At 40.0% G+C, this 24,686-nt stretch overlaps 1 protein-coding gene across 1 annotated transcript; it reads right to left on the bottom strand.

Moving 5' to 3' along the window:
• Positions 1 to 6,712: 6,712 nt before the first annotated feature.
• crppa (CDP-L-ribitol pyrophosphorylase A) lies at positions 6,713 to 24,392 on the bottom strand. The gene is made up of 10 exons (XM_063198354.1): positions 24,059 to 24,392; positions 20,240 to 20,516; positions 18,298 to 18,447; positions 16,110 to 16,214; positions 11,212 to 11,257; positions 10,848 to 10,945; positions 10,280 to 10,351; positions 8,741 to 8,833; positions 8,229 to 8,360; positions 6,713 to 7,071 (listed from the first exon to the last, which is right to left on the bottom strand). The coding sequence occupies exons 1-10, from the start codon at positions 24,283 to 24,285 to the stop codon at positions 6,967 to 6,969; spliced, it is 1,305 nt and encodes a 434-aa protein (XP_063054424.1). The 5' UTR covers positions 24,286 to 24,392; the 3' UTR covers positions 6,713 to 6,966.
• Positions 24,393 to 24,686: the final 294 nt, after the last annotated feature.

Below are 24,686 nucleotides of genomic sequence, written 5' to 3'. Positions count from 1 at the left end.
GAGGAATGTAGGGAGTTGGGAGATGTCACAATGCACATTATATCACATCTGGAGTGTGTAGACCTTGGAAAATAAATGGATTGGATAGCTTAATAGAAATGACACAGTTATTTTATACCCACAACTCATGGCCGTCCATTAAAAATAAATGCATTTCAAAGTACAAAGTACTTTACAGGACTTAAGTACGGATAGAGGAAGTTGGGAGACCCCAGGGGGATAGGTTGGATTGCAACTTTTGCCATATCATATCTGGAGAGTGTGTGCTTTCAGAAAAAAACATGGGTTCTTTGATCGCCTAATATAAGGTATGCTGCTATTTTAGGCCTAGAACTCATAATTGTCCAATGGATTTGAATGAAATCCCATGCGTTGCAATGTAATGCAAAGTATATTACAGAAATGTGTTGTAGATTAATGTAGGAAATTGTGAGTTGTCCCAATGCATATTATATCACATCTAGACCTTTAGAAAGTATATGGACTAGATCAATGATTCTCGAACTTTAGGCCTGGGCCCACTGGTTGGCCCTTACTGTATTCCAAGTGAGACTTGAAATCATTTTCTAAAAATCAAAATCATATTTGTTTGTAGTGTATGTTTTGTTTTATTTATTCAGTCAGTGATGAGCCCTGAAGAAGTATGAACATTTCAAGGGGACCCCCAGTTGGAATAGGTTGGGCACCCCTGGATTAGACAGTTTGATACACATTACAGAGTTATTTAGACCCAAACCTCATAGCCGTCCATTGAAAATCAAAGCACTTCCAGGTAATGCAAAGTGCATTACAGAACTAAGGTATAGCTCAATGTAAGTTGACAGATCTCTCAATGCACATTATAAAGCTATGTAGACCTTGGGAAAACAAATGGGCTTGATATGCAGTACAGTTATTTTAGACTCAAAACTCATCTAGCCATTGAAAATCAAATCAAACTAGGCTATATTACAGAATGAAGGTAGGTCTAAAGTGTAACGGAGAAAACTGGAAGATGCGATTGCAATTGCACACACATCAGTTTCAAGCACAGTACATGGAGATCCTGCATAACAGTATTTTCATTTTGTCTGGAACTAAACTAGATCATTACTTTTTCTAAAAATGTGTCTTTTTTTAAACATACCTTACAATCTGACTTGCTGGGTATGTTGGGTGTGTTGACTGCTGTAGTGTCAAAGACAGATAAGACTAGGTACATCATGATACAGACAGAAATGGCATCAGGTGAGTCCTGTTTAATTTCATACGAGTTGTGACTGAGATGTTTGAGAATGAGTAAGTACATGATGAACAATAACTATACTACAGACTTGTGAGAACACCAACCAGCGGGAATATAACTCCACAAACATGCTGGAGGGAAGAAGGAATCTCACAGGGATTTGATAGAAAAGATATTCAAGGGAAACTAGTATATGTGCCTTGCATTGATTGTTGCCTCTGAGTCGAATAGTAGAGTGAAGCACACAAAGTGAATTGAAATCATTGACTGCATGTGTAGAGCTGGTGGGGTCCTGATCTCTATCTTGGAAAGTAATCTCCTTTTCAGTGTTATTTCACAAAGGATGGGCAATCATGCACATTGATACTGTTCAAAGGGTGGCATGTCTGGGTAACACACAGCATGACCTGACATTAAATCCAAACAACTAAGCTGGAAAAAAGAACCTCCATGTCATCTTCATGGTCTTTGGCGCCATACCCCATGAGCTTCTCCGAGTGATGTGCCTCCCCATTTAAGAAAGTGCCCATTTGAACAGCAACTGGAAAGAGGACTTTCAGCTTACATCAAGATGTGGCTTGAAGTTTCAAGATGTCCATTACCAATCTCACAACTTGCAGTGCACCAAGGCATGGCTACAGATGACACTGAATTCAGACATACTGTATTGTGAGATCAGTGGTGAGGGAAAAGGCATCACTTGTGGTTACTTAGTGCAATTGGAGACCTGCGATGGGAATGAGGCAGCATCAGCTCCCAAGAAGGCTGGAGATATTGGTGTATCCTTCAGTTTCCTATTCATACAGCCATTTCCTTTGGAGATTGCCCCCACATGCCCTCAAAAAAACAGCTCATTATTTAATACATTGTACCATGGAAAGGTACATCGCAGCCGGCAAGGGTCTCACAGCCACCAAAAGCACAGGTATGATCACCCTGTCACTTCCCAGTAAGGGTTTACAGTATGAAGTTCAAAGACACCCTCAAAAGCCAGAGGAACTGAGCCAGAGGTCGTTAGTGTCATGTGTTCTAAAACCAGCTCATTACTCAGAAATTGAAACTGTTCATGAAATTTACCCCTATCGTTCTCCAATTTGTTGCGCCAGCAACCAGCAATCACCAATGATGCTGATTGGATGGGGGAAAAGCCACAGGACCCAACAAATGGCAAACAGCTCCTAAATTCAACTTCATCATTTATCATTCACCACGTTTTCTATACAGCTATAACGCAAACACTGAATCTCTTCATGACTGAGTTTTTGGAAGACTAGATATAATAGCCCAACCTGGCTGATTATGATAATAGTAATGCAGATTTTGAAAATTATAATTCACACACATTATAATTTGTTAAAACAACATACCATAGGTGCAATTGCCATGTTATGTGTGAAGGATTCTGAATGCACTATTTGCTTTCTTTTCATTGAACAGTTAGTGTCATTAAATTCTCATTTCTTCTTTTGCAAATGCCATTCTGAGAGTTACGTATCCTCTTGACCTCTTGCCTTGTCCTAATTAATCTTGTTTTCAAACACTCAAGTGTCCACCTCCTGTAGACTCAAGTTGAGCCATTTTTGCAACCAAGACACTATGGTCTCTATCAAGATCTATTATGCCTGGTCAGCCATTGAATAGTACTTTCTGAAAATAACATCCACATGCCCATCAACTAATCATCCACAGGGTGTCAGAAACTTTTTCCATAACTGCAAGTAGGCTATATGATAAAACGAGAGCAGGCAACATTTTTTCACTTCATGGGTGACCCAATACTACCAGTGCGTATGGGTTTGAGGTTCAACAAAACAAAATTGCCACATTTCAGGTAAAGCAGTAAGCGTTATCAAGTTTGTATTGATAGCACTCTGGCCCATTTTAGGACATCTTAGCATGCATCTCCAGCACATGCCTACCATCACTTTAATTTATTAGAAATATAGGCTAAATGTGTCCAGGCCCACTGACTGAAAAAAGATTATTTAACATAATGTATGTAGGCTTTCTAAAGATCCACTGGATGTGACATTTGTGTTGTGATATCTCCCAACTTCCTCCACTCCTCCACCTTAGTTCTACAATGTAATTGCAGAACTTGTATTTGCAATGCATTTCAATGGTCAGCATCTAAAGTACCTGAATTATGTGCATTTAGCAATCTAATCCATATATTTTCCAAAGGTTCATAATATGCATTTAAACATCTCCTAACTTCCTCTATCCCTACATAAGCTCTGCAAAGTCCTAAATATTTCATACTTTTAAATGCATTGATTTTTAATGGACGACCATGAGTTGTGGGTCTAAAATAAGTGGGTTATTCTTAGTAAGCTATCCAATCCATATATTGTCTTAGGTCTATACACTGTAGATGTGATATAATGTGCATTGAGGCATCTCACAACTTCCTACATTCCACTATACCTTAGTTAGGCCTATGTAATGTGCTTTGCAGTACATTGAAATGCATTGATTTCCATTGAAATCCATTGGACAGTTAGAGGTTTTGGGCCTAAATAGGTGTATAATTTATATTAAACTAGCAAACCCATATATTTTCTGAATGCCCACACCCTACAGATATGATATAGCAATCACTGGGATTTGACCCACCCTCCTACAGGCTTCAGCATCAAACTAACCTTGCATTATATTGCTGAAAAAGTGTACGACGGATACATTTTGACTTATATAATTCATAGGAAAGTACATTATCCATCAAACCTGTACATTTTTGAGGAATGCCCATTACACATGCATACAGAACTCTTTGCCCACTCAAGTAAATAAATGTATGACTTTAACTACTCTGAGTCTAGTGTCTTGGCGTGCTCGGATGTACAATGCTCCTCGGGGTAGTTGATAATAAGTGGAGGGACCTCCTGGCAACGCGCACCTCCCACCTGTAACAAATACAAACCTTTCTCAAAGCCATAGTAGCTAACTTCATGAGCTACTTGCTGTTTTCACTGTGCGCTTTTGTTTTCAGACAAGACGGCTACAACTTTTAACCAGCAGGTGGCAGTATGAGACCAGATATAGCAGAGCCGTATTGGCTACTCTGACTGTTTCATGGCAATTGTATTTCTACAAACCCCAACTCCATTGAAGTTTCAAAACATATGATTCTTACATTAGATAGACAACAGTACAACAATATGACCGCATACTTACCCTTAATCTGAAAGGGCTCCTTTAAATAGGATTCAGCTACTGTGTCAAAGGCTCAATGAGCCGTCCTTGCTGTGTAAAAAAAATGGCAACATTAATGGTCAATATGTTTGGCTGAGCTCATGCTTCCATGGCCTTGAACACCCTGACATGCATTACAGTTGGCGTGATGGTAGAAAGAAAGGGAGTGTGTCGCCCAAACATCCCAAATGAACGAGCCGCATTCATGGGCAATCAGAGGAGGAGGTAGGCAGCGTCAAGTAGCAAGGAGATAGCATAACTGTGGCAAGTAACAAGACATTTGAGGACTTTGAAAATGTACACATTGTTTATTTAACAAATCTGATCAAGCAGCTGACGACACTCATATAGTTATTAATGCATCACAACACACAGGTAACACATTAGCTTGACCACGGAATGCCACCAATGAGTTTCCCATGAGCTGTTGCGACAGGACAGTCTGAAATGATGGTGATATTCTGCGATAGAGCTACTGTAGGGCTTAATATGTTTTGATGCAGCAAGAACAATGGCACTATGGCAACATTGAAACTAAAGCTTGCCCTGTATAAGACACTTTGGTGGAAATAAGAGCATAAACCTTCTAGACGGAAATTAGCCTTACAGCTATAATCTTGTATATTTTGCATTTGTCTTAAATGTTAATCTGCTGTCCCTTTGTAAAATAAATTTCAAATTAAAGTGAAGTATGGATTTCCTCATGGGTTTCTCTGCTAACAACTTTCCTTAACGCAACGATTGACAAACATTTAGAAAACTGACCAAATTCCTCTATAACAATGTATGGTCATGTACTGCATCAATGGGCAATGGCTTTGCATTTGCATTTGCACATTGTAATAGTTCATTTGCATTCTACAGATATCTTTTACTACAGTGTAACATACACTAAAAGTGACAAAATGACACACGTGGCATGACAACAAACAAGAGAGATGAATGGAACACAGTCTCATTAAACATACATTAAAAGCAGTAAAATAAGTTGCAGAGATAGGTGTTGCATGGTGAAATTACAGTGCACAGCAATAATAACTTTTGAAAAAAGTAACGTTTTTGAATAATATTTCCATAAACACAAAATATACAGTACCTCCACAACCTGTTGAACGTACAACATCAGTACAAGTAGAAATCTTCACTGGGGTGATTATGTCACATGACGCAACACATCGCACATGTTGAGGAAAGGTGTATGTGCGTGTCATCCAACAAAGAAGCCTGTCCTACATCCCAGTCACAAAAAAGCCTGCCAAGCCCAAGACTTTCCCATGCCTAACTCTAACAAAAATGAGGGCTGATGGGACTCTATACTCTGACACTAATGAGACTCTATTTTCTGACTCTGATACTTTGATCCCAAGATCAATCTTTTTGGAATTGACTCCACCATGCATTGTATTATTCATCTCAAACACCATACACATTTGATGCTGAGAAAAACGCATGGTGCCTAAAGTGAAACATGTTCGGGATACAGCTCTTTTGTGGGTCTGCCTGAGTACTGCAGGTGATTGAGAGCTGCTTTCATTGATGGAATTATGAATATATAGGTGTACATAGATGCCCATTATTGTTGGTCATTGTGTTCTTTTTCAACTTGCAAACGACCCCTAAGACACACCTATGGCCAATACTGATTTTCAGAAGACATGAGAGTGATTCAGTGTTATCACCCAGTGAGCAAACGGAACGTCTTCTGATTGGCTGAGCAGGTGTCCTTTATTCCCCGGTAGCAGGACACCTATGATGTCATGCGGGCGTGCGGGCGTCCAAGTTGCTTCTTTTCTAACTTTCTGGCGAAGTGCCGTTGCTAGTTCTATCGCATCTGGTTGTCTAGTCAAGACCGCGTCGTTAGTTCTATCGCATCTGGTTGTCTAGTGAAGACCCCGTTACTAATTCTATTGCCTCTCGTTGTCAAGTCAAAAATCCAGTCGTCAATTCTATCGCATTTGGTTGTCAAGTAACCCCAACATTCTGTGCGCGTCCTTAGACTATGCCTCCGATGGAGGCGCGTCTCACTAGATTAGGAAGTGGTGCCCATAGCAACGTACAAAGCGCAGTGGTGAATCTACTTTCTCACAAAGCCTTAGATCAACTTATTAATAAATTAATACATTAATAGGCCTACTTAAATGCTGGTAACCGGGTGATAAGCGGAATAGCGGACGACGAGGTGTCCCGATATCAAGGGAAATAATGGACGAGGCGGAGCGTTCTAAACAGCCCGACGGCGCAGCCGTCCCTTGATATCGGGACACCTCGTCGTCCGCTATTCCATACATAAAGTATAAAGACACCTGATCTGGGGTGCGTTCTTGAAAGCATAGTTGCTAGCCATTTAGCAACTTGGGTAGTTGTCAATGGAAAATTGCATTGCAAACAGCAAATTAGCTAATGTAGTTAGCAACTATGGTTTCGAGAAATGCATCCCGGAACTCATTCAAACACAATAGCTATTGAAATATTGTTCAAAATCTTATACTCGTGTACTCATTATTGCTGTGCGCTGTAAACAACTTTTTGCCCCTTGGTGAATGTATTCATGCCTGCAGAATTTGTCCAATGAGGGAAGAGCTTCGCTGTCTGATAAGGCCTGCAGTAATTTCACAAACTTTCTTCACTCTCCTCTCCCATAGTGTGCAGGGCTAAACATACAACATGGACAGAGAAACAGAATGAAATGTTTAGGCTTTTGTTGCAAAAAAAAGGTAAGCACCATTTTTTTACTTTTGCATTTTATTATTGGAAATGAGTGTTCAGATGGCCTATCATCTATGTATCAATTCATGCAATTCAAATATTTTGAGAACATAATTTTTAAACCTATATAAATGCGTTTTGCAATGCAATGCAATGCCCAATACAAACATGTAAATTTCCTGAAAATGGATTTAATTTTATGTTTTGCAACAAAGCTTTTCATTTCTTTTACACATATACTTTATAACATACTGAATCTTGAACTAGTAGGGATGAAAATCTGCCATCTATAATACATAATTAAATTCAGTGGGAAACAATATTTACATGCACAACATTCATGCAGGTTCACACACATCAGAGAGGGAATCATATGGGGAATCCTGACACACAGTTCAGTCCAGGGTAGCCTGGGTGAAAGCCACTGTTGACTCCGTCAAACAGTCTGGCAAAAGCCAAGAGGAATCTGTCTCCGTGGAGGGTGGGAGATGGTCTGATCTTACTCTGCCATTTAAATTCATTGGAGTTCCGAATTCAAATTAAAATCCATATTGTGCAAAAGCATACAAATAACAAAACAAACATGTGAATATAGTTACCTTAACCAATCAGTAAAAGAGCTTGCGGGTGAGTTCTGCGTCACCACTCTCAACTGTTTGCTGATTGGCTAAACACTGAGAGAACCGAGCTGGAGGCTTTTGCCAGACGATGTGCGGAGCCAAAATCTTTGGGTGGAGAACATAGGATGGCGTCGCTAGGCTAAGTTCAGGGGGCCTTGGGCTGGCACTAGAATATGAAAGGCAGTGTTGGGCACGTTCAGGCCTGCCGACAGCGGGGGACAAACAAGTATGCTGTCCTGGGCCCAGGGAGACAGGGGGCGCAGAATTGGGTACCCATTACATTGGGCCCTTTCAGATGACTTTATCCTGGGCCCAGCAAAAGCTGTCAGCGGTGCTGGGCATGTTACTTTGAAAACGTAACTAGTTATTGTTACTAGTTAGTGATCCAAAAAAGTAACTGAGTTAGTTACTGAGTTACTCCACAAGATGGTTGACCCTGAGAGGAATCTATTTTGGATTTTTTGTGCATTTCAAATACTTACCTTATTGTAGCAAACTTGGACACAGTATAATAAAATATTTCTGTTCTGGACATCTTCAGCCAGGGTCATGACATTGGGTGCCTCATCATTTTCGCTTTGGGTGGAGACACAATCTGAGACATTCAAATATACCTGAGAAAAGATGCACAGTCCAAATAAGAGCAGGGCACATATTCAGTGTTCATTTCCAGGGTGCATTTGTTGGTACAACTACACCTCACTCACGTCACACAGCTGAAATAGTTTTACAGATAGTGATAGTTTGGGTTGGAAGATTTCACACTGATTCACACTCAAACAGTAATTTTTAGGAAGCTTAGTGTACCCAAATATAAATATGGAACATTTTCCAGTTGCAATTTAGAAATGTTTAGACAGTTAAAACTCTGTTCACAAGCGGCAGTAATCTGTGTAGTAAAGTAACCACTCTCCTTCCAAAACGGGTCAATTCACAGAGTAGCTGCTCTTCCTGTCTTTACAACTCATTACTTCAGATTCAGAGCAGTACCCACCCAACAAATGATTACTGGATACAGAGCAAAGTCCTTGGTGTCTTCAGACCCGCTTGTCATCTCCTTGATTTCTGCTAAATTAGGCCAACACATCTGTCGGTGGATTGCATACAAAAGTCACACACCAATATAAAATTAAAAACATTGACACAAATGTCCAAAAGGTTTAGCTTCAATCAACTTGACGTCTCTGAGCTTGGAAACATTTCACTCCTCATTCTATGTTCATCCTGAATTGATTTCAAACTAATTAAAAATGTTTTACAGTATTATGGTGAATATGCTGCATTTGTTTTTTTATTTTTTTTAAATGAATTATTACTACCTGAAATTGATCAAAGTATATCCTGGGTTTGAAAAATATGTCACTGGTCAGTGGTCATCAATTAGTTCAAATAATAGTCTGCTGGAAAAAATACTGTTAATGAACTTGTTAATGTCTAATATTCTCCGAAATGGATTTGTCATTTTGCCATGAAACTCATCAGGGAGAAGAGGGAGAATGAGGGAGAAGGAGTGTGGAATATTGTGTATTGTATTGTGCTGCATATCTGCCTTGATGCTCCAGTTATGAATGCCTTTGATAGGTAAAATTGAAACCTAGGGTTCATTCACACCGACCCTGCTGCCACTGGTGGGACTGAAGCAATTTTTACCGGCAGTAGCGAGAATGCATGGAAACCTATTAATCCTTCCACACCAACACGGCGGTAAGTTGGGTGGTAGTGGTGTGGGAGACGGCTCAGTGCAGCATTTGGAAAATCCAACTCGAGCAGAATTTTCACGCCGGCATGGAGCGGTATCCCGGTGAAATGAATAGCAAAAACACACATGAAAAGATCGCTTACGTAGTTCACTGGGATGTGTTTAATGTATGTCGACCAAGCAATTTAAAAAAGCAGTGAGAAATCATGAACACCAACCTCTCTCTACAAGAGGTGGCCATGTTTAATGGCAACTATGAATGAAGATCGAAACATTTCCAAGCTCAAGGAAGAAGCACAGTTTGCACATCCAGTTAAACTCTTAAGATAAGGCCGGGGATTGCTGTGTGCCTGCCTTGAAGTTAAAAAGCCAACCATTTTTGAACCAGACAGATATTCATCATGGATAAGTTTGTGTAGAAACTTAGCCTTAATGAGGACTTACTAGGGACAAAACATGTTGGGTTTTAAAGTTATACACACATACTTTAAAAGTTTGCAAGTTAGCACATTTCACATGAAATGTTTCATGTATATTTCACGTTTAAACAAAGACATACTTGGAGACTGAGGTAGAGGAAAAACAATACATCGAAGTAATGAATGTAAGGAATACAAATGGTGTCAATTAATCCTTTAAGTATGCAAACCTAAGGATAAACGTGAACGTTAAGGAGTCACCTACCTGTTTGTTCTTGCTAAGACATGTACATATCTGACATGCAATTTTTTAAATTTGTTAAATAAGAATGTGGATGCACTGATGCACTGTATGATTATGAAAATGAAAAATAAAAAGAAGTTCCTAAAAAACAAAAAACAAAGAAATACTCACAGAAAGTTTGATGAAGTTTCTACTCGTTGAAAGATTCCTGATTTTTTCTGTGCTCGGTACAACATCCACCACCTTTAAGACATTAATATTGATGAGTCAATGAGTTAATGCTGACTCTTCAAGATTCAAAGATTCAAGATTCAAAAAGGTTTATTGTCTAACATGTTGCCATGATAGAAAATGTTTCATTAAAGGTGGAGTGTGTGTGAAAGAGAGAGATAGAGTGAGGAAGAGAGCTTGTGTGTGTGCGTGTGTGTGTGTGTGTGTGTGTCTGTGACAGACAGAGAGTTATAATGTGTGTGTACTGTGTACTGGACTTGAAACATTAGCGCGAAAGCCCGATTTACAACGGCAATTAGCCAATCAAAATCAAGGACCAGATTGCACAGTGATAGGTACAGTATTTTGCTGCAAGTATAGCTGTGCATGTAATTCACAGACAACAGATGTTAACAGATTTTTTGACAACAGATGTTAACCTATAGAAAATGCATGTACGTCTATTACTACTTCAATTATTTAGCTCTGAACAGTACCAGACATTCAAAAGTTTACAAAAAAATTGTACCATGCCTGCTTCTGTGAGACCGTTCTTCATGAGGTTTGACAAATGTTGGGTTTCCATACATTGTCCGGCAATGATGTAAGCATACTGGGAGAGAGACTCTGAAAGGATAGAAGGGAAGATAACAGATCAAAAGGAAACATTCAGGATCATGCAAAACAATCATTAGAAACATAAACATCAAGTGAAAATTACATGAAGTTGTGAACAAAGCACAAAGAACAAAGAAACTAACAAACAAAGAATTAACAAACAAACAAACAAACAATAAATACTATACTTACTGGTAGTTGAATTAATTTGCAATACAAATCAAATGACAATAGTGTAAAGCACATTACCAAAAAGTATTCCCCCTCAAACATACCTTTGATGATCGCCTCTGCGGACACCACATCTTGGCTGTATGTAACCTGTAATAGAAAAATATGAGTTTACAATCTCAATCTCAATGAGTTTACAGGAAATAAGAAATAAAAGTATGAAAATAGAGGTGAACAATGCTGGAATGGGCTAAAAAAGTCATAGCCTGCCTATCGTGACGGTAAAAGTCTTTCAGCACTTGGTCTGCGTAAAGGGTCCGTGGTGATCTATCAGCATCTTACTGTTAGCCATTTAACCAGAGACTGTGAAAAGGCTGGAAGCTAGAGAATCTTTGGTTTAACCAAAGCAGCAACAAACAGTTCCCCCAGGAATTCATGGGCATTTAAAAAAAAGTTGCAGTCTAAAATGCCGGAAAGTTGTGATAAGTTGCGATTGCCTTTTTGTAATGAAACTTGAGGAATATTTTGACATTTACTTATTGCTGAAAATAATTGCCTACTGCTAAGAGACTGAGAAATGTATACTTTACATCTAACTCCACTATCTGGCCTTCCTACCTCCTTTGTTTACTTTGCACAATGTTACTACTATTCTGTACATCCCATGTACTTCAAATATTCCATTACACTTTTCAATGTCTCCAATGTTTTTGTATGTCATTCCCTGTTTATTATATCCCCGAAACGTGGAGCGTCGGGGATTTAATGGTCTTGCGTGCGCCGCGGCTGCATCTGCCTCCGCATCCGCGTCCGGTCAACACTTTCAAGATGGCCGAATGCAAGATGGCCGAATTTTTGATTGGCCCATAACTTCTGACCGGGTGGATGGATTTGTCCCAGATTTTGTGTGTGAATGCTCTAGGATATGTTCATGAACTGATTCGAGTTTGGAGGTCAACACTTTCAAAATTTCGGAATTGTCATTTGGCCTATAACTTCTGACTGGGTGGATTTATTTGCCCGGTAACACCTTATTTTAATGGTTCACCATTTCAGTGAATCTACCATATTAGGTACAGTGTAATACCAGTCTAACAATATGCAATACCATGTAACACCACTTACACACAAATACATGATGTAAGTACAAAATTGGTGCATGGTGTTACACTGATATTACATGTTATTACATATTGTTACACTGGTTATTACACCGTACTTAATGTGGTAGATCCACTGTAATAGTGAACCATTAAAACAGTGTCACAATTTGCCCCATTTGTTTGCTTCATTTTCACAATAGACGTTTGGTTTTAAGCCTATGCACGTCATTTATCTATGTGTAGATATTAAATATATCTCTTTTATATTTTGTATTTATCATATACGTTTATGAAAAGGTGGACGGGAGTGGTAAGAATGATGGGGGACTGGAAGCGTCGCTTTTCGGGGATATACCTTAAGAGTGATTCTCTAATTCGCCTACACTTTTAAGTCCGTGGATTTTATTTGGCAATTCGCCTTTGGCTAAGCCCCGCCCTCTTTAGTTACAGTTGCTAGGTCGGACAGATAAACTTTCAATGCTGAGATATCAACGTGATTTATGCAGTGACTGCAAATCGCAGCAGTTATTCACTCATAATAAATAAAAAACGCATTCATAGTATTGTGAATATAAGTATTTATTTTCTGAACGGTCATGCGATGCATCACAGCTGTTATGGGCTCTTCTATGGGTATCGATAGGCATTGTAACCAGCACCATGGTAAGCTGAGCTCGCATATCTTTTGAGCCCTGACTCAAACTTGCTAGAGGAAAACGAAACCACAACTTAATGGCTGTAGTCATCTTCAAAGCTACCACAGCAATGTGTAACATTAACGTTTGGCGTTTATATCTTCAGTAGCTTAACAACGTCACGTCCATCAGCTGCTAGTCAAAACACTCCTGCCGTGACCTTTGCTAGCGGTGTTTCTTCATTAATTAGGTCAGAAATCCAAAATCCTACTCTGAAACAGGTTCGTGGTTTGCTTACAACCTTACTGAAAAGGGACATGAATGAGATGGTGTCATGATCGGAGCACACAAAGTATGTTTTTGATCCGTGTGCTTTCTAGTCGAGTGTGAGGCTGCCGAGACCCTTCAAGGCAAACTATCCAGCTACTAATAATATTAGTCCGGTTTTAGGTAAAGAGGAAAGTGATTACCACCTGTTACATCGCGGGGAAACTTGCACATTTGTCACAAATACCCCAGGCACAATTTCCAATCATATTTGAATAATAATACGACCGTATCTCGCTAACTACTTGAAAACATGCGATTTCAGCATTGAGTTCAATGGAGCGCTGTCAAAACTGTCCGAGGTTTGTCCGAGGTCGTCCTTTTGCTGCGCTGTGATTGGTCAAAAAGCACTTTAGGGCGGGCCTTAGCCAAAGGAGAATTCCACTAACTATTAACTGCATCCAATGATGTTTTGGACATTAGAAAACATTTATCTTTCATATAATACAGAAAGTGTAGACATAGCATTATATCCCTCAGCAAGAATGAATATTTAATACTGGTTTTGGGCGTTTTCATGCCGTCCTGTTTTCCAAATGTCAGATTCAGTCTTCATATTAGCATGTAAAGAAACTTGTTTTGCCCAAGACGATTGCAAATGTTGATTCACAGTAATCATCACAATATGACAAAACTGTCAGAAAGACCACTGTCCTTTCCATTATACATGAAATTTGCCATTTTGTGTGTGTCCACGAAAACTGTGTTAACCGTGTCACGGTCTGAAACCTCCTCCATAAATCAGTAATGGTTTGGTCTTAGGCCATACGAATAACATCACGTGATGTCATAACCTCTTTGGCAGGATACGGGAAGACTTTTTGGTAAATTTTGAGCTCCATCCTTCCATAATTTAATCCATTCTTTTTCATGTTCTCATAGCGGGAAAATTGCCTGTCAACTGTGTTATCAACATATTCATAAGAATCTGAATTAGAAATCACATGTAGAAAAACACAGATAAAGCATACAGATACATGAATTGATTAAGGTGTTGTGGTGGAACTTCTGAGGTCCTCAGTTAGCACAACACCATAAAAATGGCTGAAATGTCAACGGTGTTACCGTCAATGGTGTTACAATTAAGTATGACAGTCAGGGTTGCCAGATGAGGCTGATGATTTCCAGCCCAAAAAATGATCAAAATCCGCCCTAAAAACCCGCCCAATTCTATTGATTTATATGGCAGTGGGAAGGTTTTTCTGAAATATGTCATTTTTACCCGCACACGGCCATCCTAAGCAGCCCAATTGGGCGGGAACCAGCCCAATCTGGCAACACTGATGACAGTTGAGGAGGAGTATGTTTTTGCCAATTTATATCCATATTTATATCCATATTTACAGACAAACAAACAAAATAATTTGTGTTCTATGGAGATGGGTTTGTCTGCTCTGTTATTTCTCTTGAAAAAGTGCCGACTTGTTCCCCTGCTCTGTTGACCGTACCACAGTTGAGTAACACGGTTGACTGTTTTGAAAGTGTTTTTGCGCTATTGATCCCTTATGTGTTGGAAAAATCCTATGAACATACACTAGGGATTATCTCTGGAGAAGGAAGTCTTGTATAAGGAGGGTGACTATATTCAAATCAGACGTTACAGGGATTTATGATGAAAAATGTGTCAGTCTGTATCACAGTGACTCATAAAATCCTACTTATGAAGCTCAACAATCACATTTTCTATATCAGTTGCACAGATTAATGACAACATTATTGCTAAGGGACATACGCACTTTCAAACATATATTGTTTCAACTCTAGTATTTTTATATATGTTTGAAATGACATAGTATTTGTCCATAACACTGTTGACAAAATAATTAAGCAAATGTTCGCTTTCATTAGAGTATTTATCAAATGATTTAAGATTAAGCTTGGCAATTTGTTTGTTTGGAAACTTAAATATATGAAGAGTTCAGATGCAAAACCCCCTAACTCCATTTCTGAAGACCTACACTTCTATATTTTTAGAGAACCCTGTTGTTGGTTTGGTTTACATTCATGTACTTGATAATACATATAAATAGTTATATTACATAAATAAAATACAAAAATATGCAATTTTGATAGCTTTGTATTAAATAAAAATTAATTAAGATTCTTTTCTGAAATGGCACTTAGGGGGTTTTGCATCTGAACTCTTCATATACACTATGTAAACATCTAGGTCATTTAGTTGAAAAAAAATACTGATAATTGACATTTTGCTTTTGCCAAAAGCGTAGGGGAATCGTAGAATCACTCTTAAGCAGTCGAAGGCGACTGCACAGGCCTAGTTTATTTATGTACCCACCTGTTTCTTTCATACCCCCCTCCCCCAGTTTTGTGTCTTTAGTTGAATTGTTGTGTGAGCATATCAAATAACATTCCTAACAATGTATTTTACACTGTTGATATGGCTAAATAAAACTTGAAGTTGAACTTGCATTCTTCCCGTCAAGTGTAGCCCATTTGGAGCAACATGAAAGCATTAACAGACTCGGGCACATTCCACTCATCTCGTGTTTGTTTCTCCTTTGCTCACACGAAACAGTGAAAATGCAAATAATCACAGGACATCTTAATTAAAAGTTTTCCTTTTCTAGTATAATATAGTCAAGTCAAGTCAACTTTATTTATATAGCGCATTTCATACACATGTGCAACTCAATGTGCTTTACAAATACAAAGAGTCTTTAAAAGTATTTAAAAGCCAAATATAGGACAAATACAGTATTATGCTTTGAAAAGCTGCGTCATCTAAAATGAATTAAACTATTCATTGAACTCTTTTGATTCAAAATAATGTAATGCAGAAATGAGGAGCCTTCAATGTTCTCTGGTATTTGTGTCTGGTTATTGAGCTGAAAGGTTGACAATTGTTCCCAATAATAGTGCCTGTCTCCTGTTCAAGGACCCCACATTCTTTGAAAGCTGCAACAGTTATCATCTTACCTTCCACAGCGTCGGTGGACCCTCCATTAGCTTGGCACTGACACCACAGTGGCGCAGAGCCAAATCCAAGCACTCTGTGCCAAACTCAAATTCTGCCTCACTACACTAGAAAACAAAGGAGAATAGAAATCATATATACAGTATAGTCCACTGCAGCAACTTAAATGCAACTGAAACCACATATTCAATTACAGTGCTCCCTATAGTTTCAATCCATACCAGGAAACCTGAAGCGATTTAAGCAATTGAAACAAGGGATATGAACACTTAATTGATTCATCGATTTTAGTCGATTAGAACGTTAATCGATTAAAAGGTGCACTGTGTAGGATGTTGGCCAGAGTAGGTACTGCAGCTATGCTGCTCATTGACACTGTGCTGTCCATTGCCAAATTTGATATTTTGATAAATATGTATCAATTATAAACATATTAATAATATATTCATTCACATTCATAATAAACTAATATTAAACTAATATTTTCTAGTATGTCTAGTATGACCAAAGCCCAGTAAGTTTCACAGCTAAAAATGAATATTACTGGAAATTCAAAATGGCAGACCATGGAGAAGACCTAGCCTGATAAACCAGCCTAAATGTGAGACCGGAGTAATTTAGTCTGGCCCAGATGAACAGTACCTCGGACGATTGCTGATGAGAACAACCTGTTGTTTTTTCAAACCGTGCCGGCGCTCTGACCAATCGGCGATCTTTGCTGTTGATGTGCTTTCCCAACGGTGTTGCAAGCGTCCTCGTCACTCCCTCAAAACCCTGCCCGCTTTGATTCAAAACAAATCTCTGCGTTGTAATTGGTTTTGCCAGACTCAGGGCACAGTGTTCAAAACGTTCTCAGATCCGAGGACAAACCCACTCGCAGCTGAAAATGTTCGGCGCCCAGCGGGTGGCGCTGGTTTACCAGGCTAGAGAAGACTCCCTTTTTCATGCTTCGAAAGTGCATTTTTTTACGTCACTATAAAGACTTAAGATTTTATGGTGGTAAATATTCATGAAAAATGTAACATTTGTGACTGGACAGCATGAATTCTGGAAAGAAACATCTAAAAATATTACACAGTGCACCTTTAAAAAAAAATTGCAAAAAAAAAAAAAATCACCACCTCGCCAACCTCGGCATTACAAAGTACATGTGAATAGGACTGTGAAGAGTGGGAACATTTTAATCACATTCGGATTAAAGAATATAAACAGAAATTGATTCAAAATTAGCATTTTATCTCATTTTTAGAAATTGTATCTATTTTTTTTAGGGGGGGGGGGGCGCTTAAGTTTTGGGAATTAATGAATTAATCAATAATTTGCAGACCTTATTGAAACAAGTAAAACCGGTAAAAGTAAGTTCTGGGGGTGGCTGGACAAAGCAACTATTTGACAGTCAGAAGGTCATTTTTCAGTCTTGTGTCTGGCCAGTGAAATTGGTAATCGATTGGTCATTACACTGACAACTTTATTTTCAGTTTTAGAAAGTTATTTAGAAAATGCCAGAGGGGGTTCAGAATTTGTCTGTTTCAATACAGCAATATAACAACATTAACTTCAATACTGAAATTATGTTTTCAAGTGATGAATGATGAGTAACTGTGTTGGTAAGCACACTTTCACTCTGTAGTTGAAAGTTAATACCTAAGATTACACGTTTTATTGCCGTTGAACCATTTGATATTAGCAGGAGCAACCAGACATTAATTTTGTTAAAAGAAATGTTCAAAAAGTAAAAAAAAAAAAAAGCTATTTGACATTGCATGAAACACACAGAAATACAAATATACAGTGAGACTAATAAGTATTTGATCCCTTACTGATTTCGTTGGTTTGCCCACAAATAAAGACATGATCAGTGAATAATTTTCATGATAAAATGTAATCTAATATGGAGTGACAGAATATCAAAAAGAAAATCCAGAAATGAACTCTAAAGAATATATATTCATTAATTTATATTTCATTGAGGGAAATACGCATTTGATTCCCTGGCAAGTGCCAACCATTAAGAGTTCTGGTCCCGCAGACCAGATAGGCACTTCCAATCAACTTGTTATCTGAATTGAACACACCTGTAAATAGCAACCTGCATGAAAGACACATTGAATCTGCAGAATCACTCCATAGTATCAGTCAATCAATCAAAATCTAAACTCGCAACATTAATGGAACCAGCAATCAACTTACTTTCTGATAGGCCTCGTAGATGATGTCATATATAAAACCCTGCGGCATTTCACTGGCTCTGTATCTGGCTCTTTCAAGTGTGTGGTCGAGTTTTCCCTCTGTGGTTGCTGCGACAACTGTAGAGACAAGTGGCCGTATGGCTCCACAAACCTAATGGAAGCAAAAACATTTTAATTAGTGCAAACATCACACAATTTAATTATCAAATCAAAGGTAAGCAACAGCAATGAGGGATGTGCCCTTTCTCTACCCAAGTGTTCCTCAATGGAGGCTCTACAGGGGGCGTTGGGGGGCAGAAAGAAAGAAAGAAAGAAAGAAAGAAAGAAATAAAGAAAGAAAGAAAGAAAGAAAGAAAGAAAGAAAGAAAGAAAGAAAAAGAAACTACCATAACATCTGTGGATTAGATTTTTATTAATACTCATCCATCACAATTTGCTATGTCTGTTAGAGGGGAGGAAGAGCCTTCTTCAATTCAACTACCAATTCAACTGCAACACACTTTGTCTTTAAGGCCACACCAATTTAATTTGTTGGTTCTCAGATTCGCCTCTTGTATTTTGTATCAAAATGGAAAAAAAAAAAAAATCAGTTTCAATAGCCCAAAAAATGAAATCGCTAAAAAAAAAAACGAAGACTGCATGTTTTCATGGACGGGGAGGTGTCTCTTTAGTAGTTGGAGGTCATGTGACGTAGAGAACCAATAAAACCACTCCTTTCAACATGCTGATTACGGCTAGCGAATCAGGAAACGTGTTACATTCAAACATTTACAGACAAACATGCAATGGCAAGTTGAAGCCCCTGTGGGTTAGCAGTAGCAGCGGTGAAACACAGTATTGCTCTTAGTGGAATTAGTGGAGTGGGATAGCAGTTTTAAAAAAGAAAAACAACAACTATTCAACTGTTGAATCATCTCAGTTTATTCAAACCAGATTAATATAATTGCCCTGTGAGCTAATTTTGTGCCTGGTCTATTTGGCTGCCTTAATTCCCTTCTACACTGTCCTTCTCCATGTCCAGGTGTTTGCCTGTCTTGCACCTTCCTTTGGAGGTCCATGTGAGGCTGATATACAGGTGGTATAACCACACGACTATTTTTATTTTTTTTTCGCCCTCTCGCTTCAACTTTTTCCTGAAAAAATCCGAGAACCAACAAATTAAATTGGTGTGGCCTAAATGTAATAAAAAGGGAGAATTGGATTGTTTTCAAGAATTAGTATGAAAAACAGGAACAATATTCTTGCATGAAATACGGCAATGGAGACATTACATCTACAGGCAAGTTTTGTGGCGTAAAACAATTCATGATCTAGTTGCCATATTAAACTATACAGTATCACTGAATATATGATGAGTCTGCCAACAGAGATTAAGTAGAACGTTTGGTGGGGTGGTGCTGAGCAAACAACCTGCTCCTAAACACAGCCAGCTGAAGACCAAGGAGCTGGTTGTGGATTTCAGTGGGATTGGGGGTGTGTGTGTAGAGGGTGTCAGACTTCTGTTTCCTGGGAGCTAACATCAGGGAGGACCTGATCTGGGGTGTCAACACCACTGGGCTAGTGAAGGAGGCACAGCAAAGACTTTATTTCCTAAGAATACTTGGGAAAAACAACATCTGCCAGAAGCTGCTTGTGTCCTACTGCTCCTCAGTGGAGAACATACTGACATATTGTCTTTGTGTGTGGTTCCCAGGCTGTACTGTAGCATAGAGGAAAGAGCTCCAGGGGGTCATAAAGGCAGCAGAGAACATCATTGGCTGCCCTCTTCTATCTCTGGAGGGCCTTTACAGAACCTGCTGTCTACAAAAGTCCAAGTGCATTCTAAGAGACAATTCACACCCAGGTCACAATCTGTTTGAACTACTACCATCTGGCAAGAGATACATGTCCATGAAAACTAGGACAAATCTCAATGTACATTATCTTGCAAAAGAGTAACATACCCCATGGTCTTTGGCACACACTGTTATCTTATGTAAGAAGTCCTCTTCAAGGAAGGGCCGGACAGCATCATGGATAATCACCACCTCTGGTTTCTGTAAATTGAAGCCAGTTCCTTGTTCACTGAAGGCTCGCAATCCATTGAAAATTGACCGGTGTCTAGTTGATCCTCCGTCAACTATTTTTACTTTGGTGTGGTTGTATTTGAGAATGATGTCTTCCATCAAGCAATGGCTCTCCTTTGGAACCACAACAACAATGGTGTCAATCCAAAGTATTCTGAAAATAAAGGAAACAAATCATTGGATTCAGATGATTTAAGAGATAATGTGGCCCATTTTTGGACATGCACAATACTATGACTAGGCATGACTGTGGCAGCAGTCAAGACTCTAAAACTAGACATGCATGCAGGGTGCACTTTGTTGAAAAACCAGAAGGAGGGATACATTTCAGACTTCGAGCAATTCAACTGGTGTTACAGTAAGCTGTGATCAAAATCTTGTAGAAAAAGTGGAGAGAATCTGAAGGGGGGGGCTTTGTTTGATGGCTTGTGACCACCTCTCTTCCTTTTGATCACATTTCAGAGGTTTTCTATGAGACTCAGGCCTGGAGTTTGGCCTGACCATGGGTATTGATCTAGTGATCCTCCATCCACACCTTGATTGACCAACCTGCGTGGCTAGCAGAATTGTACTGCTGAAAAAGATAATCCTCAGAGTTGGGGGACATTGTCAGAGTAGAGGGAAGCAAGTTTACTTCCGATATAACTTTGTATACGGCTTCAGTACCGCTCCCTTCCCAAAGATGAATCTGACTGATTTGTGTAAAGGATGCCAACTAGCAGAGTTCAACCTAGAACGTAGTAAACCTCCCTCCCGAAGCCTCATAATAGATGAATGGTCACAAGCCATCAACCCAAGCACAGTAAATAGATATGACGTCCGTTCTGTCTTCAAGTTATATCAAATCTTCAAGTCAAGTCATGTCAGGTAAAAGATAAAAGCGTTTACATGTCTGAAACAAAGGAAACTTGAAGATTTGACCAAGCTCAGTAACTTGAATTTTGAACTAGGCCTGGATTGGAATAGTCATCCAAGAGGACTGGTGGAAAGCGTACCAAAACACACGAAAGCTGCAATTTAAAAAATCTGCTTATTTCACCAAATATTGAAATATTGAAGTTTTGAATATTTTTTTAAATCAGGAAACATCGCATCATTTGTGCTGCTTTGACTAGGACATGTTGTCAGCAATTTACAGAATGAAACAACAGTGTTCATTTTACTCAAACGCTTGGTTTGCCGTTTGTAAACTATCCCTGGCTGCGCGCCCCTGACTGCGCACTCTTCAACTTGTTGGAAACTCTGGTCACGCCAAAAGACTGGTGGCAGCCCAGTTTCAATGAGCAGCATAGTTGCAGTACCTTTTTTGACCATTTCCTGCACAGCGACCTGCAGAACTCTCACCCCGACGCCGTGTTTGTTACAGCACGTGACTTCAACCAGGCCAATCTTAAGTCAGTTCTGCCTAAATTCTATCAGTTTGTTGATTTTCCAACCAGAGGAAAGAACACATTAGACGTTCTTTATTGCAACATAGCCAGCGCATACAAAGCATCCCCCTCCCCTCACCTCGGTAGCTGCGACCACACCCCTCTGTTCTTGACCCCTGCGTACAAGCCGCTCATCGCCAGGTCAAAGCCCACTAGCCAGGTCATCCAAGTCTGGCCTGAAGGAGCAATTGAACGGTTGCAAGATTGTTTTGAGGACACTGACTGGGAACTTATGCATCTACGGTTCTGGACTACATTAACTTCTGAGTTGATAATGTTACCATCCACAAGACCATTTACACATTTCCAAACCGCAAGCCCTGGATGAACAGTCAAGTCCAGAACCTGCTGGCAATTAGAGACGATGCGTTTCACTATGGTGATCAAACAAATTACACCATAGCCAGGGCCAACTTGAAGAGGGGCATCAAGGAAGCTAAACACTCCTATAAAGTAAAAATAGAACAGTACTTTGTGAACTCTGATCCCAGACGTATGTGGCAGGGCATTACATCCTACACCAACTACAAGAGCACAAACCCCTGTCTGCCCAGCTCTCACAATTCAACTCTCCCGACCTGAATGACCTGAACAACTATTTTGCACGGTTCGATGAGGGACCCATCCCTCACTCCCCCACTGAACTGATAGACAATGCCCCACATGTAGGCCTGGTGTTAAGCGAGCACGAGGTTCGGCGAGCCCTCAGCAGCATTAACCCTCACAAAGCACCAGGACCAGACGGGGTCCCTGGGAAGGTCCTAAAGCACTGTGCAGGCCAACTAAGTGCAGTCTTTACCTGCATATTTAACATCTCCCTAGAACAAGCTGCAGTCCCCATTTGTCTGAAAACCAGTACCATCGTTCCTGTTCCCAAGCAGGCGGCCATCAAGTCTCTCAATGACTACCGCCCTGTAGCGCTCACACCTGTGATGAAATGCTTTGAAAGACTGGTGCTAGCACACCTCAAGTCCATCACTCCACCATCCCTCGACCCGCATCAATTTGCCTACAGGGCGAATAGATCTACAGAGGATGGCATTTCATTGGCCATTCACACTGCCCTCTCACACCTGGAGAAACCAAACAGCTATGTGCGGATGCTGTTCATCGACTACAGCTCCGCTTTTAACACCATTCCCCCTATCAAGCTGGCCACTAAGCTGTACAACCTCGGCTTCAGTCCCCATGTCTGCAGATGGATACTGGACTTCCTCAGTAACAGACCTCAGTCTGTACGCATGGGAAAACATCATTCAAGACCCATCACCCTAAATACAGGCGCGCCGCAGGGATGTGTGTTGAGCCCTTTTTTGTACTCCCTCTTCACTCATGACTGTGATCCTAAGCACAGCACAAACACCATCATTAAATTTGCTGATGACACAACCGTGATTGGCCTGATCTCTGAAAACAACGAGACGGCCTACAGAGAGGAGGTGGAGCAGCTGGCACGCTGGAGCCAAGACAACAACCTGGCCCTGAACTCCAAGAAAACGAAGGAGGTGATCCTGGACTTCAGGCGGTGTGGCCAGTTCAACCACTACCACCAACCCATCAACATCGGAGGGGAGCCAGTGGAGGTTGTACAGAGCTTCAGATTCCTGGGTGTGCACATCAGCGAGGACTTGTCATGGAGCGCCAACACCTCTGCGCGGACTCTGCGTGCCCGCAAAGAAGGATAGTTTCTATCCTACTGCCATTAAACTTTTGAACTCAATATGTCACCTGCCCCCCTCCTCAATACTCCAGGACTATCGATACTGTGAGATGCACATGGAGTTTTATGGATTTTTATATATCATTTATTTACTGTTAATATATATTTTATTTTGTGGGCATTTGTGGGTTGCAACTAAACATAATCTCACTATTTATATAGTGACAATAAAAGCACTCTATTCTACTCTACTCTACTCAGTGTCCCTGTGAGTGGTTGCAGCAGTAGGCTACCACAGACTTTTCGAGGAAGAGGACTGTGGTGCTTAGCCTGGCCCTCGCGAGACCCCTAGTGCTTCGTGCATCTTCGTTACACTTCTGCGCGAGAGTCAGGTTATGTGGTGCTACCCTGCACGATAGTCTCGCTGTCTCTTTACCTTATCTTTTGCAAAACGTAGGCAACATGGGTTGAACATGCTCACGGCACGACACCGGGGCTCCAGGCAGGTGTAATTTCAAGCGTATTTCGCTTCTTTCACAAATGTGAATGTGTTCTTTGGCGTCAGCATGGAGGCTTACAGCGACCTTTTCATAAATGTGAAATTACCTCTCAAATGCATGAATCGTGTAACTGATCAACGGCCTTCCAAGGATACTGCAGAACTGCTTTGGTGTGCGTAATCCCGTTCTCTCACCGGAGCCAGCAGCTGGCAATACCACTGATACAGGGTAATTGACGATGGGATATCTTTGCGAGTTTACAGCTAAGCTGTCTGCAGTAGTTGAAGGCATTTGTGGAGGGAATCCCTCCGAAGTCGACGTTGGTTCCTCCATTTCATTTCAGTGTTTTAAATACTTTCAAAGCTCACGCGGCGGCTACTCCACTACTCATAGTTTATTACAGTCAAGTTGTGTTCTGTGACAGTCACTTACAGCCGCTAGTCGCCACAGCCTACCGGATATGACCACCTTATAATAATCTGTCAAAATAAAAGTGCCATTTCAGGACCAATTTTTCCACAAACCTTGCAGCAGTGATTTAAAAAGCATGCTCTCGCCGTCATCCGTCCACATACCTCTGTTCAACTTGAATGTGCAACAAGGAAGTAACACAAGACCCTAACACATCCCACCTACAAGGCATAGCCTATAGGCCTAAATGTAGGCCTAGGTCTATTATTATTATTATTATTATTATTATCATTATCATTATTATTATTATTATTACTGCTATG

The sequence above is a fragment of the Engraulis encrasicolus genome, chromosome 5, assembly GCF_034702125.1.
Source record: "Engraulis encrasicolus isolate BLACKSEA-1 chromosome 5, IST_EnEncr_1.0, whole genome shotgun sequence".
Taxonomy (NCBI): domain Eukaryota; kingdom Metazoa; phylum Chordata; class Actinopteri; order Clupeiformes; family Engraulidae; genus Engraulis; species Engraulis encrasicolus.
This window is presented reverse-complemented; position numbering and strand designations above follow the sequence as displayed.